General features: G+C 34.9%; 1 protein-coding gene across 1 annotated transcript; it reads right to left on the bottom strand.

Annotated features, from left to right (window-relative positions):
- Window positions 1–7997: 7997 nt before the first annotated feature.
- LOC134300154 (meteorin-like protein) lies at window positions 7998–12600 on the bottom strand. Its single transcript, XM_062984820.1, has 4 exons — window positions 12509–12600; window positions 11222–11616; window positions 10073–10132; window positions 7998–8415 (listed from the first exon to the last, which is right to left on the bottom strand). Exons 1-4 carry the CDS (start codon window positions 12598–12600, stop codon window positions 8105–8107), a joined length of 858 nt encoding a protein of 285 aa, XP_062840890.1. The 3' UTR covers window positions 7998–8104.
- Between the last annotated feature and the right edge of the window lie 3281 nt (window positions 12601–15881).

The raw sequence follows: 15881 nt of genomic DNA, 5'->3' as shown, positions 1-15881 counted from the left end.
TTGGCCTGTTTTTTGCAGTTACACTACTCATACTGGTTAACCTGTCATTTTGAAAATTCTGACTGCAGCATGACCCTGCCAGTAAAACATGGATTGGAACACAAACAACATTTACTGATCCATAATTTACATATTTGTCTGTTTAATATATTTACTTCCACTTTCAAGCTTTCTATTTCGATTGTGAAGTAGACTTGTCTGATTAGTAGGTCATTCTGTAATGTGTAATGCCTGTTTGTAGTTTTCTACTAAATAAAAAAAAAACTAACTAAGCTACTAAATGTCTTAAATGGTGTGCCAAAATGTAAAATATTCCTTACATTTGAATATTGTATTATTAATATTAATGTTTTTTTTTTACATTTGTAAATTTTTTAATTTTGCTTCAGCCTTTTAAAAATTCTATATATTTTTTTATTGTTTAATCAAAGTTCAGAATAGAGTAGTGTTATGGTCTTGACAAATGTTAAATATTTTTTTCATTTAAAGATTAAAATTTAAAAATTTAAAAAATACATTTGAAAATGCTAAATGTATAACCATACAGTATTTAGAAAAGTTTGATGTTAGAGAGTCTTTAATTGGTCTTATGTAATCCATGTTTAATTATCATCTGAATTCTACAAAAGAAAACTGTACATACTTCATAATTCTTCAAAATTAAGTTAACTGATGGTATTTTTAATGCAAACTTTCAGGTTTTCGGATGGCCTTAAATAATTCCGATGTGTATGAATTTCTTAATTTTTTTTTTAATGTTTATTGTTCTTCTTAGACTGTAACTTGTTTGATGTTTAAAAAAATATACATGTCTAATGGACTTTTTAAATTTCTTAACTGTTTAAATAAAATGTTTTATATACAAAAACACTTGTCATGTAACATCCTGATCATTGATAGCCTGCTACAATTTTAAATTGTTTAATGGTCCTGGCCATAAAAGATATATAAATATACAGTACATTGCCTTTCTGTTTTAATTAGTATTTTTTCTATTTTACTGACATTTTTTAAATTGGGTTTAGACATTAACACAGTGACTCCCAGTAAGGGTGGTTCTTTGTGTTGGTCATTTATTGATGAATTAGAATGAATGAATGAATGCCTTTATTGTCATTGCATTAAAAAATACAACGAAATTTTCTGTGCAACTCCAAGAAACAAAAAAAAAAATGTGTTGTATTTTTTAATACATTGACAATAAATAAATTAAATAAATGAAAATAAATAAATAAATAAATACTTAACTTCAACCTTTAGCAGTATGAACTAGTGGTGTGCAATACTGCAAAATTTGGTATTGATCCTATATCAAGTTTTTTTTTTATTTCATTTTATTTTATTTCAGCTGTGTGTCATGATTTATGAGGTAAATGTATCATCGATATGCTATGACCACTAAATGATTTTGTGATTTTTTATTTTTACTTTCTATTGATAATTAGTTAATCATGTGCAAGTTAAAACCCAGGACAGCAAAGTGTTTAGGCAAATAAAAAGTACTTTTATTATTACAATGAACGCAGTCTAAGGTTTGTTCAGAACCAATTATATAATAACAAAACATAATTTACTGCACATTTCTGACTTTTTGTAAATTAAACAAAATACACAAAATTATTAAAGAACTTAAATTCATTTTCAGTTAGAGATTTTTATACAATCATATACAATAATATAACAACAAAACACAGCAGAGCAGGTGGGGAAAGCAAGGTGTTCATAAACCATATATTATTATGAAATAAATATACAGTAAAGACTTGAGCTCTGTGTGCAGTACACTAACTATACGAAAGACATTACAGCTGTGAGTTAATATCCGAGGTAAACAACACTGGTACTTGTTAGCTTAGTCGCTAGTGTTAGCTGCTAAGCTAATTGCACTGATTTCTGTTTCTATACGCACTCTGTATTTATAACTCTATCATATTAATATTGTAATACATACATTTTTGTAAGTAGCTGCTCTCAGTAGGGGTGTAGATACATTCAGATGTTTAAAGCGGTCAGATTTCTTGTTTCTAGGTGCTTTACTTTCTCGTCATTTCTGAGGTTAAACGTTCCCATCATGGCGTATCACCAAGCGGCTAACTCATACCACGTAGTTGTGTTTGCTGGGTGAATAAATATGAACATTTTTAATAGAGACCGAATATATGTGTCCTTGTTACTTTAAATTAAATAACAGATGCTATTCTGTTTACATTTATAAGCACAAAGTCAAAAGAGGAGAACTTATTCGTCAAAACACAAACGCGGAATGAGAGCCTCACTACGCATGCTCCGATTCACGAAACTCACTTACGTTTTTAGCGTAGTTTCGTGAATTGCGTAAGTTGCGCCAAGTACGTACTTTACATACGTATAATTTACACTCTAATTTCCATAAAATTGTCCCTATTTCTGTATGTGCAAAGCAAAGTGTTCATAAACTTACACTCTTCTGTCAGAAATGAAAGAAAAAATATATTAAATAGATCCAAGAGAAACATTACATTACATTTACATTTTCAGCATTTAGCAGACGCTCTTATCCAGAGCGACTTACAGAAGTGCTTCCATAGTGAACATTTCATTTCTCAAGTTTAGGTAAACAACAGTCGAAGAACACAAATCTGCTAAAACCTGTTAGAACCAAAGTGCTTTTTTTTTTGGAAATGGAAAAGGATGGAACAAGTGGCTTTAAGTGGCATCTAGGGCACAAAACTAAACCATGGACTAACATTAAATGTGGTTTGCATTATTTGTTTTTCTGACAATAATTACGGCTACATATTGTATGTATTTACAGGCTTATATGCCAGCGTAAATAGCTGTAAATGTCGGTGTGATTTCTGCCCGATTGGCATGATGCACTTTTCTAGTACTGCAATACCCTTCACTTAATCAAACAATAAAACGGACTAACACACTTCGTGGCAACAGTTTCCCTGCAACTACTTACTTTTTTATTTCTCAGTCACAGATTGGACATATTTTCGCATTCAAGACCCATTTCATAAAGCAAAGAAGCATTTAAGCCTGCAAATGAACCATCGTCTCGACTACAGAACCATTGTTCATAAGTGTGAGTGCAAATCAGGACAGTAATCAAGTACAGTTCAGTAGAATTTCAATATATGTGCTTTATTTGTACTTGTAAACAGACACAGACACAGACAAAAACTAAACACTCTCTGTGCTAAATAAGCAGCATAAACAATTCAAACACCCGCTAGCAAACAACTTAGCTTATCAATGCTGCTAACAGATGATCATTTATCCAAACAACGATCCCTGGCATCCTAGCTGAGTTTGTCTCGGTTTAGTTTCCTCTTATTTCGCGTCTGTTTCTCCAGCTTTTACTGCTTCAAAAGAATAAAAAAGTAAAATAATACAAGCGTTGTTGTTGCTGCTACTTTCACTGTATCGGTGACTGAAACAATAACAGCTAGAATGGCGCATCGGTGACGTCACAGTTCGAGTGGTAGCGTCCGATTTCGAAGTGAATCACTTGTGAACTCTGGAATCGAATCCACTGCTCACAACCGACTCTGTATTCTCTATTACAGGAATAGGTGAATCGAATCTTTTAGACATATGGTTCGATTCACACATGAACCAAAGTGAAGATGCATTATGCCCAAAAGAATATGGACACTCGTTCTAATCATTTGCATCAAACCGCTTTATCCTGGGCAGTGTTGCAGCGTTTTAAGCATTTTAAACAGTGTTACTTCATAGTAATGTACTTATTTAACTAAAGTAAATTCCTACAAACATTTTGTTTGTTTGTTTATTAGGATTTTAACGTCATGTTTTACACTTTGGTTACATTCATGACAGGAACGGTAGTTACTCATTACACAAGATTCATCAGTTTACAAGGTTATATCGAACACAGTCATGTACAATTTAGTGTCTCCAGTTCACCTCATTTGCATGTTTTTGGACTGTGGGAAGAAACCGAAGCACCCGGAGGAAACCCACGCGGACACGGGGAGAACATGCAAACTCCACACAGAAATTACCCGGACTGCCCCACCTGGGGATCGAACCCAGGACCTTTTTTGCTGTGAGGCGACAGTGCTACCCACTTAGCCACCGTGCCGCCCACAAACATTTTGTGTTGGTATGATGGTGCTTCCCATCTAACAAGGACACAGACCATTCCAACACACCCGGCACACCATGTACTAGTACCATGTACTCCCTCTTTCTTTGTGAAAATCGAAACTAAGATAAACAAAATTAACATTGGTGTTATCCCGTGTGTGAATACAGCAGCTACACCTTTCATCTGTAGCTTCACTGATAAGGAATGCTTGCTTAGCCTATTAAACATGATAACACCATGTCTGGTGGTCAAGGCCGCAAATATTTTAACTTTTAGATTTGTTAGTCCAGGCTTTTTGGTCTAACAAATCCACATACCAGACAAAAAGGGCAGAAAAAATTAATGCTTCTGGGTTTATTATCATACTACTGCCCACAGCAGCACAGCTACAAATTTATTTAGTATAATTTAGTATAATTATAGTTGATCTGTGTGAAGCATTTAATAAAAAGTGTAACATTTTTGCTGCTTTTAAAATAAAATACCTTGTGTGTTTGTGCCCATAAAACTATTATGAAAAGATGAAAAACTGGATATTAAATTTGTTAATTTGTCACTAAAGAGAAATGACCATTTGGAGGCTCAGTCTTTCTCTTAAGTCATTTTGTGTATGTATATTGTACAAAATTTGTTTAAAATGTATTGGACTGTTTTGCCAGCTGAAATATGTTTTGTAAAAGAGCATGTGAGCAGGTGTCTTGCACTAACAACAGAGCCATTTGTGATCAATCAAGCTGACAACCAGATTGGACATGTTGATATTGACATTACTCTTCATTACCTTATGAATTAAAGAAATAAAAAAGCTGCCAATAAAGTTGCACCAAAAACTCAATTATAAACCCAAAGACAGAAGAGAAAGAAGTCGTTTTAATTCTAGGAGTGGAAAGGATATATCAGATTTGGCTTTTGTGAGTGGTTCTGCCTCATCAGTGAAGATGGAGCAGTGAAAGGCTCGGCTGAGCGGTAGGGTATCACGCTGTTCCACATTGTGCATCAGCACAGCAGTGGCCCACATGGGAAAGCTTGGCAGGCGGTGCTCTAAACCAATTAGCTGGCCTGTGGGGAGAACTCCTGCCGGCCTTCCGGGCCAGGGGCACAGCGCTCCCCTGAGATCCCTGGCCTGTTCTCCCACAAAACTGGCTTCCCTGTGGAAAGTCTGGCAGATGGGGCTCTGGCTGGAACTAAATGCCTCAGGCTGGCTTTGACAATTGTGGAAGGACAAAAACTGAATAAAGCCATAATTTACAGAGCAGTGCATCAGATGTGTGCAGATGTGCATCTGGGATTTTTGCGGGGTCATTGACAGTGCTCTTCCCAAAATGTTGGGGAAGTAAGAAAAATGTTAAAAACAAGACAGCAATGCTTTGCAAATCCTATTCGACGTACAATTTTATGAAAACTATATATTTCATATTCCAAATGGCATATGTACCCCTCAGAATTATTAGTGCCTTTTATATTACGACCCATCCTTATTTGTAAACAACCAAGACTTTTAGAAGTGTGTTGTTGTTGCTCCTTTATACCAAATCATGATAAAATCACCTGTTACCTATTCACCTGCTGACCTTCGGAAAGTTCTAAACAGGTGTTTTGATCATTCCACAAACCTTTCAGTTCTACACGCCCCTGTTCCCTGACAAAAAGCAGGAACCTATTTTAGACAGAGCACCAATTCATCACAGAGTAATATGCACACACTCACTTACACACTACTACTGAGCAATTTAGTCAAATTTAACTTCTGAATGTTTTACAGTCTGAGGTGTGAGGTAACTGAAGTACCCAGAGGATACCCATGTGACATGGAGAGACTAAACCACACCTAATATATCTATAATTAGTTATTGAAATAAAACAGTAAAGTCCATTCACTAAAAAGAACATTTGTCTGGAACTATGGACAATTGATTAAGATTAAAATGATCTTCCTAACTTTAACTTCCTATAACTTTAAGACCCCGTTTCAATAAAACATTTATTCAGTTTGTAAATGTAGAAAAAGGTCATAAAACATTTAAATGATTAAGTACAAAAATTTTAAATGCTCAGCTCTCTTTGCTCTATACAGAAGACAGGGCCCATAATTGGATTAACTGTCGAATTGAATAATCTCCACTGCAAATAGCAACCACAAGGGAAAAAAAGAGTGGCTGGTCTGTTTTGCTTCTCTGAACTCCCCCAGTCCACATTCACAGGCCCTGGAGCCTCATGGATGACAGTCATAATGACAATGATCATTATGTTGGTCAGAGACTTGTCGTGGTAGAGCTATTGTGAGAGCTGCATTCAATCCAAAGTCATTTACACTTTCATTGGCAACTATTTAGTCGCAAAAAGAGGGTAAGACAGCAATTTGTGAATCCTGTTCAGTCAAGTAGAAGTGTGAGGCAGGAAGAAAAGAAATGGTTTTAAAAGTCAATTAATTGTTCCTTTTCTGGGAGGGGCCCACTGACGGGATCTATAGTCTTGAATCCAGAGTCGCTCACATCTGTTTAGCCAGCTTCCCAAACCGTGGCTTCAGGCTACCAAGCTCAAAGAATAGACCAATTCAGCCTTGTCAGAGCTTTCTTTCTTCCAGACACATTTGTATATCATTTTCTGCTAGGCCTAATCCATTCACAGATGATCCTGGATATAAAGAGTTTTGGTTAAAATGGGATGTGGGTCACAACAGAAAAGCCATAGTGTGCAGTGAGGACAACGCTGTCTGAATCTTACTTTTTTGGGGGCCAGGACAACAAAAGACACACTTAGATTTACAGAAAGAGAAAGAGTTTTGGAAGCACATCTATTAACTGTTTAAAACATAGTTTGTTACATAACTGTTTCATTTAAGTCCAAGAGTATTAGACAAACGCATTCTGTTGTTTTATGAAATATTACAGGAGATTGTACAGGTAGGTTCACCTGAAGTCTAACACCAGAAATGTTAGATGGTGTACTAAGATAGTGAGCCAAAAAAGAAAATGCCAGAATCTAAAGTAAACACAAGAAAATGTGTCATTTGGAATAGTCAAGTCAAGTCTGGAGCCTTTACCAGCTTTTCAATGGGTGAAAGGCACACAGTAACACGCCAGTCCATCGCAGGGCAGACACATACACACACCCACTCACCTATAGGGCAATTCAGTGTCTCCAATTAACTTGACTGCATGTTTTTGGACTGTGGGAGGAAACCAGAGCTCCCGGAGGAAACCCACGCAGACACGGGGAGAACATACAAACTCCTCAGAGAAAGGACCGCCCCGCCTGGGGATCGAACCCAGGACCTTCTTGCTGTGAGGTGACATTGCTACCCACTGAGCCACCGTGCCGTGAAGGGCTTTATTAAAAGGCAATACAATTTGCTAAAAAATCTAAACAATTCTAAAAGTGGTTTCATTACAAATCATGGTTTTATTAAATAATGGTAAATAATACAACAATTATATTTTACAATAGAATTAATTAATGTTTAATAGAATTATTTTTTGTTTCACAATCATTAAAAACCATTACAAATCCAAACCATCAGTCCAACAATCCATAATCAATCCGTAATCAATATACATTCAGATTTGTGCACAGATGCTTTCATACCCTGTATATATCCGTGATGGTTAAATACATAATAAATACATTTTCATAACTATATTACTGCAGTTAGCAACCCTAAATATTCAGATATTATACACACACAAACTCATAAACATCCATGCACATATACCAATCCCATCTGGCATCCTTTTTTTAAATTACGCTTTACAATCGGTCAGAAAATGGTTTTCTGTATTGAAATTAAATCAAAATATCAAACTGAGCTACATAAACACACTAACAAAGCTTTTACTTGTTAAAACTTGAATAAGAAAGCTCATAAAAAGTAATGAAATTATGCATTACCTTTGGTCTGCTTTGAATGTCCAATTTTATAACCTAAAGAAAAGGTCAAAAGCTACCTACACTTATAATGGAAACTTATTTTATGGCAGTCTTGGGATTTTAATAATTTGGTCAACCTTACAAATTACAGAGGATTTGTTGTGTCCTCCTTGCTGAATTATACATCCTCTCAAAGACTTTGAATCGTGGAGCACAGCCGAGCCAAGCCTCCCCAAAAAGCTCAACTCCGGTGAAGAGAAACTGACCAGCTCCTGCTTTAACACCACACTGCATGTGGGTGTAGATGATGCCATGCCAGAGACTCGACAGTTCTGGGTCTCTTTCAAACACGCCACTTCGTTGTCGATACACTTGACTGTCTTCAACTTCTATGACTGAGATCTGCCGTACGGAATCATGGGATATGTTCCGTATGGAGCCACGGACCACTGGTGAAACAAACAAATGTCCAATTATTTTTAATTGTATTTTGTGTGATGACACTAGGAATGGTAGAAAAATAAATATCTGACAATGTGGCATGTACATGGTGATCTACTTTTTTAGGGCATCAAGAATATATTTTAGGCTTTTTATTTATCTTAATTAGCAAATATGTCAGGCAATATGGTATATACATACCATTTAAACGTTAGAATTTTTAAAAACTGGCTTGGCAGCACTAAAATAATGAAATGATGCAAAATAGTACAGCCTTTAAAACATTACAATCATTGCAAACTTATCTTAAAATCTTTAAATTAGGAGTCATGGTTGGGCTAATTCAGTCTACTCGTGTCTTATGACCTCAAAGTAATAATAAAAATGTGGTCCAGGTTGAAGATTCCAAAACCTGTTCAGACTTAAACTGACAACCTTGAACCTTAACCTTGAAAAAGAGCTATTTGTGCATTTTTATGAACAAAGAAGTATGTGCTCCAGTTATTCAGTCATTAAACACTTATAAACAGAACGTGTAGTTCCAGTAAAAAACTTCATAAGCAAAGGTCTTACAAGGGTCACAAAAGGGTTACAAGTATACATTTAATTTTGGCTGATTTATTCCTTTTAGAATTCATTCAAAATCTCAATCCCTCTTTACCTCCAAACCTTCTCCTCAGTCCCCACACAGCAGGGCAGGTAAAACCCCTTTCACTGCACATTTACACTTTCATTAGTCAGCTATTTGCTTTCATTAGAGAGTCCCTGATGGTGATTTGTGAGATTAAGGTGCAAAGGTCAGGCTATAAATAGAGCAAATTAAAAGAAGCTGCTGCTTTTGCTCAGTTGCAGGCCTTAAAGCCATGTGCCTCCTGTAGGGAATTCCAGACCCCTCATATCCCACGAGCCCCTCTTACTGAGAGCAGATCACGTCACCCTGCATGCAGCCATTCATGAAATAAATTTCATTCTGCGATCCAAGCTAGTGACTAAGTACTCTGATAAATAAAAAAGATTCTAAATAAATATTCTAATAAAAATTAATATGAGCTTTTAATCAGCTGGGCTTTAAAAGCAAGTCTTGTGAGACCCTGACCAAAATGTCAAAGGAAATGTTTCCAACAGACTGTGGTATCCATGGTACAAATAACTGAGGTTATTCTAAAATCAAATGCTTTTAAATTGTAATATTGAGTTTTTAACATTGACATTATTACTACACCTTACCTTGGGTGGGTCACAAGCCAAAACAAATTGGTCGCACGCAAAAATAATAACAGATAAATAAACGAATTGTAACTTGTACACAGTTTCCCCTGTCAAAGCTTACTCCTCGTAAACCACAGTAGGACCAGATTGCCACCAATTTCATTAATTATGTATATTTTGTTTTGTGTTTTGTTTTAATGAATTTGGTGTTTTGATGAATTTGCTGTAAAAATCATGGACAAAATGTGGGTTGCCTGAAAAAAAGTTTGAAAAACCCTGACCTACAGAAAAAGACAAATCTATACTCACACAAAAATGCAAGCTCAAACTTACATCAACAAACGCTAGATCCACATTTAAAAGCTAAATATAACATAAAATTTACATTAGAAAATGTGTTTGATAATATTAAAACACAAAACACAGACACTAGATTAGCTGGAACATTTCACTCACCGAAGTCACTGGTGCAGACAGCTTTTAGTATCTCCAAGTCACTGCACGGTCGACAGGCGTCTGTGAATGTAAACAGAAATCGTTGCTTATTTGAGACAAAGCATGAATGACAGTTTTGATTAGCACCCCAAAGAACATTTTTGTTTGGAGCAGCAATCTAATTAACTTGTGTAATGTTAGCACATCTTACTGAAGAAGTGTCAGGATCTATGAGAAAAAAATCCAAGGAGCCTTCAGTGGAATGTGAAGAATTGGTATATAATGCCGAATGTCAACACAGGTCCTATGTGTGAAGAAAGCAATTTGACTTCAGTCTGATCTTTGTATTGTGTTTTACTGAAATGTGAATTCCATTGCAGATGCTGGGAGAGCAGAAGTCAGTCAACCACCGACTTCTGTCTCAGTGTTTGTCATCAATAGTAGACCCTTATATAAGGACAATGGGTTGGTATTTGTGGAATTTAGTCCTGATAATTCATGCTGAAGATGGCAGTAATAATAATAATACAGAATATAATAATACAAAGTATATTTTATAAATATATTACCATTTATAAAAAATGATATAATATATAAAATATATATAAATATATTAATATAATATATTATAAATGTAGACTATCATTATTATTGTTATTATCAATAGATCACTCTGATTTGTCTTCTCCTCATTTTTAATAAATAATCTGTAAGCAAATTATATATTAAATACATTATATAATAAACATATATTATTAAGAATATAATAATAAATATAGAATATTATTAGTATTATTACGATTATCAATAAATCACTGATTTGTCCTCTCCTCATTTTTAATAAATAATGCGTAAACAAATTACAGTACATACTGTTTGAATTTATTTTAATAAAAAAACATGATATACATATGAATAAATTAATGAATGAATGAATGGTCATTTACCAAATAAGACAGATTATATACATAGAAATGAATGAATGAATGGATAGATGGTTGTTAATCATTAATAAAATAATAAACACATAAATCCCTTTGTTCCTATTATGAATGAATTTTAATAGACATCAAAAATGTATGGTGAACTGCCTTCCCTCAATAACACATATAAGAATATGAGTGTGTGTGTGTGTGTGTGTGTGTGTGTGTGTGTGTGTGTGTTCTTTACCATGCATTGTGTTTAAAGGTATATTTGTCACGCTGCTTTTTTGCTGAAGCAGCTCATAACGAAGAGCCACAATGCTCGGCCCCTCCAGGCTCAGCGGGTTGGCTTGAAGAAAAATGGCAACACTGTGCACTTCTACACGGAAACAGCGAACCTGCTCTGGAGACTGATCATCCTGCAGCAGCAGGTCGAGCCTCTCTGAGCGCTCCACATACACAGTAGCACTCCGGAACCCCCGCAAAGCTTTAATGCACACAGTGGTATTAGAAGCGCTCCACACGTTGGGCTGCAGGACGACCCGCAAAGCATGGCGAGGAGAGAACCAAGTCACAGAGCCGGCAGAACAGCGCAGGCGCACCTGCTGTACTGAGCCGGACAGAGAGGAGCCTGCCAGACCACTGAGGATAAATACACAAACACATCCAGATCAGTGCAATGTAAAGGAAGTGTAAATAGCAAAGCCATTATTCATTGTTTTATTGGTTTTCTAGTTTCACAGCAAACATTTAAACATAATAGGAAATCTGCAAATATGGGACACTAGATAACAAGAGGCTCACTGATTCATTCATTTATTCATTCATTCAGCTGTAGTAACATAAATGACTTAAAAAAGGTTAGGTACATCTATGGATGGTGTTATAAAATCATGAGGAACATGTAAAGAGAAAGGCATATTTTAGTTAATTTCCTACTTAACAATACATTTTAAAGATGCTACTGGTGAGCCACGTGTGATTAATAAAGCCATTATTTTATTACAATTTGGATAACTATATAAATCAAAAGAAACCAGGCTGGTTTAGGTTTTATTAAGTTAATTCACAGAATTTCTGAAGCTCCTGAACAAATAAATCTGTAAACAAACATAATGAATAGGATATTTAAGCATTTAGGAAGACCTGATAATATAATAGCAAACACACAATTTGTATTTTGACTGGGGTGTTTAAAGTAGCCCTATGTTTAGTAATGGTACTTTTCTACACTCTTCTTTACAGTTCTAAAATAGAAGGCATGTATGTATCAGATACGTAGTAAAACGTCTGTACTCTATATGACAAGCAAAAGTGTATTTTATTATTTGTATTACAAACAGCATGCATACTATTGGACTGTTTTAGTCCTGATAAATGTAATAGGAACTAATATTGTTATTTGGGTTTGCCTATAATTATCTTGTAGGAACCTTCCTGAAATAAGCATCTAAGTTTTACGAACAATTAAGCACATAAACACTTACTGCCAATGCAACGTTCAAAAAGCACAGAGCAACTGTTCGATACCCACCTTCCACTCCAGCTGCACAGGTCCGCCTTACAGGACCAAAGAAAACATAAAGATTGTAGAAAGTGAAGCAAGCCGTTTCCTCTCGGTGACATAGCAAATTAATACAAATAGATGTCCCTGAAGTATAAATTATAGTGCAGCATTATTCTGTTCAATATCAGTAGGTAACTGAGCTCCGGGATGGGAGGTGTTGCTTTTTGTGTTGAGCTCTTCTTATAATGCAGACAGAAGCTGCTTTGCGGCTATTTACTGCTAAAAGGGGTGATGAGGTCGACTCCACCCTCAGGCAGTGACATTTATTAGGTTAACATACTGCCTCCCTGTGCCAGTCCCACATGAATGTAGGGCTCAGTTGTTATCGTGAGACAGGCAGACAGACAGACAGACAGACGTTTGAAAGAAAGACTTAAGTATGGATTAATGAATGGACTGATTGACAGACAGACAGACGTACACTAATGAGCCAAAATATTAAGACACCCCCATCCAAATGTGCATGGTAATGCTTATTTGCAACAATACAAAGACAGAAATAGTTACGAAGACCTACAAATAAACACACACAACGAGACAGATACAAAGATATTTAAACAGATACTGATAAGCCAAATACTAGGACCCCCCCCCCCCCCCATGTGCATGGCAATACCTATATATAAACACTAAGTCCTGGTGAGGCAGGTTTTAGATGTTTTGGATGTTGGCCAGGTTTTGAGACCAAACGAAGAAGGATTTTAAAAAGGAATTACTTGATAAACATTCATTGTATTAGCCTACTGTAGGAAAGGGGTGCACAGCTGAGAGCCTGATGATTTATGATTTCACATATCAACATATCTACTACCAAGTTAAACCTGATGTGTTAAATTAGAAAACAGCCAATGTGTATTAACTGTAAACTCGTTTGAAGCAAAGCCATGGCGACATCTTGTGGATTTGTGTGGTTTATAAAAACCCATCTGGGAATGAGAATGAAGTCATGATTAGACATAATTACATTTCGATTGATCAAGTATGAAGGGTTTTCATTGTTTAATTTTAAAATGAATTTAAGACAAACCATATTAGCAACCTGAGGACTACTAAGCATGGGGAATAGAAGAAGCATCAGATGTCTGTAAATTGGTTGCAAAATTCATTCCAATATGTAAAGAGTATAAAAAGGAGACTACCAAATGTAGGATACATGGGCACTTTTATTTGTTTACGTTTGTAAAGACCAAATATGCTTTGTTACACAATTATTAGTTTGATTGACAAAAAGTGCACCAGTCACACCAATAACTACACAAAAACCTTAAATATTTGCCCAGTATTTACAACAACTATAAATCTGCATTCGTTTGTTAAAAGGATTTTGTGTAGATCCGTAAATTCACTCAATGTAATCTGGACTTGCTTGCACTGTACTGTTAAGACAAAAGAGCACTCATGATGCAAATAAAACACATATTTGTCTTAAAAATCTGAGCACAGCCACTGATATGTAACATAACACGCTGGTTGCATTGTGTTGAGTTTTGTTGCACATTTTACTAATAATCTTTCTAAAATGTTTATAAGAATAACACAATGACACTTGCATGAAAGCAAATCGTTTATAAAATAGCATCTAACTGACGCAAACAGCTGCATTTTCGCACATTCTTTCTTTCTTTTTTTTTTTAACTTCAGAGATTAAACTATAAGCATTGAACAATTAAAGCAGAATTAAAGAAGCATTTGCCATGTATTTGTGCTGACAGTATAATTCAAAAACACTATAGTGATGTTTCTGTTTTGGCGTGTATGAACTGGCGTATTCACTACCAGTGTTCAACTAATGCCTACGGGGAACCATATCAATAAGAGAAGTTATTTCAGATATTTTAACAGAACTGTTTTGAAGAAATATTCACTTGAGAGACATATAGTATTGTATGCATATGAGTATTACTTTCACTTCTATAATCCACATATTTTCACTTGATTAAATCAATGGGCCTTAAATAAAATTTGAAAGGGAAATCCATGCAAGGGAAGCATGGGCTTTTAATAATAATAATAATAATAATAATAATAATAATAATTTATTATTTAATTTCCCTGCTAAGACAAACATTAGAAATTAAAACACAGTTGTCTTGTTTTGGTTTCTGTTGCGACGCATTAACATTTATTACAACGAAATGTTCCAGCAAACACAACTATGTGCTCACGACGTTGTTACAACCGCTGTTTTGACATGTTAATTGTAGTATAGAAAGTTCAAATGAAACCATTTCAGTTGTGACAACGTGTACCAATTTCCTTCTTTAGCACATTGTAAAAAATATATTATGAATTTTGTAATTAAATGAAATAAGATATATATATATATATATATATATATATATATATATATATATAATTAAAATCATTAAAAAGAAAGTCTAAAGTTGTGATCAAAAGTAAAGCAGGAAAAATTGCCAAAATTATGTTGGTTCACAACATAATTACAGCGTTGCGTGGTGGTTGTGTGTTTGCCTGGGTTACATTTACCCTGTTACCCAGGACTTCCACACAAATATATCATTTACACAGTAATTATTCGTGTAGGACTTACAACTGTATTAACGAAAATGACATTGACTTATTAAATCAATATAGGCTAATTAGACTATATTATAGATATATATTGTTCAAAATTAATTGACGTTGAAAGTGACTTGATGGTGAAATATTGATTCACGTCTTGTGTGGGTTTTAAATGGTGATCAATGTACTTAATTTACTTAAATATTTTAAACTGCTTAACGTGGCATTTTCGTTCATGTGAATTTCGCGTTTTATTGTGTGCTTGAGATTAGAAATACTGTTGTGAATCATTCGATTATAAATGAAATAATAGAGTAAGGGTTTTTGGCTTACAATATCTGACCCCAAAACAATCGCACTGCCCGCCACAACAATATTCCACAACATGAGCTAATTATTGTTTTTTTCAATCATTTAAAAAATCACAAATCTATTTTATTACTGTTGTTTGCATTTAAAAAGTGCGGCAGCTTCATGGTTTAGCCAATTGTGTGTGGGGCTTAAAATAACCAAGGCCAATATACGGTTTGAGGAAATGCAAGTGTAAAATGAATTGGATGGATTTCACGCAACTGAGTTTATTTTATTTTATCTTTTAGAAGGGTTAGTTTTGAGTTAGTTTTTTTTTCTGTTTATGAAATGGTTTAAATTCTATTATTTTTTGAAAAATTTAAAGGCCATAACAAATATACATACAATATATATACATATTTGGGATTTAGTAGACGTCTTTATCCAAAGCGACTTACATTACAGTTTACAGTCTGAGCTGAATTGAGGGTTAAAGGCTTTGCTTAAGCGCCCAACAGGAGCACCC

Source organism: Trichomycterus rosablanca, chromosome 22 (assembly GCF_030014385.1).
Source record: "Trichomycterus rosablanca isolate fTriRos1 chromosome 22, fTriRos1.hap1, whole genome shotgun sequence".
NCBI lineage: Eukaryota > Metazoa > Chordata > Actinopteri > Siluriformes > Trichomycteridae > Trichomycterus > Trichomycterus rosablanca.
The sequence above is the reverse complement of the archived record's forward strand: the minus strand, read 5'-3'. Positions and strand labels throughout refer to the sequence as shown.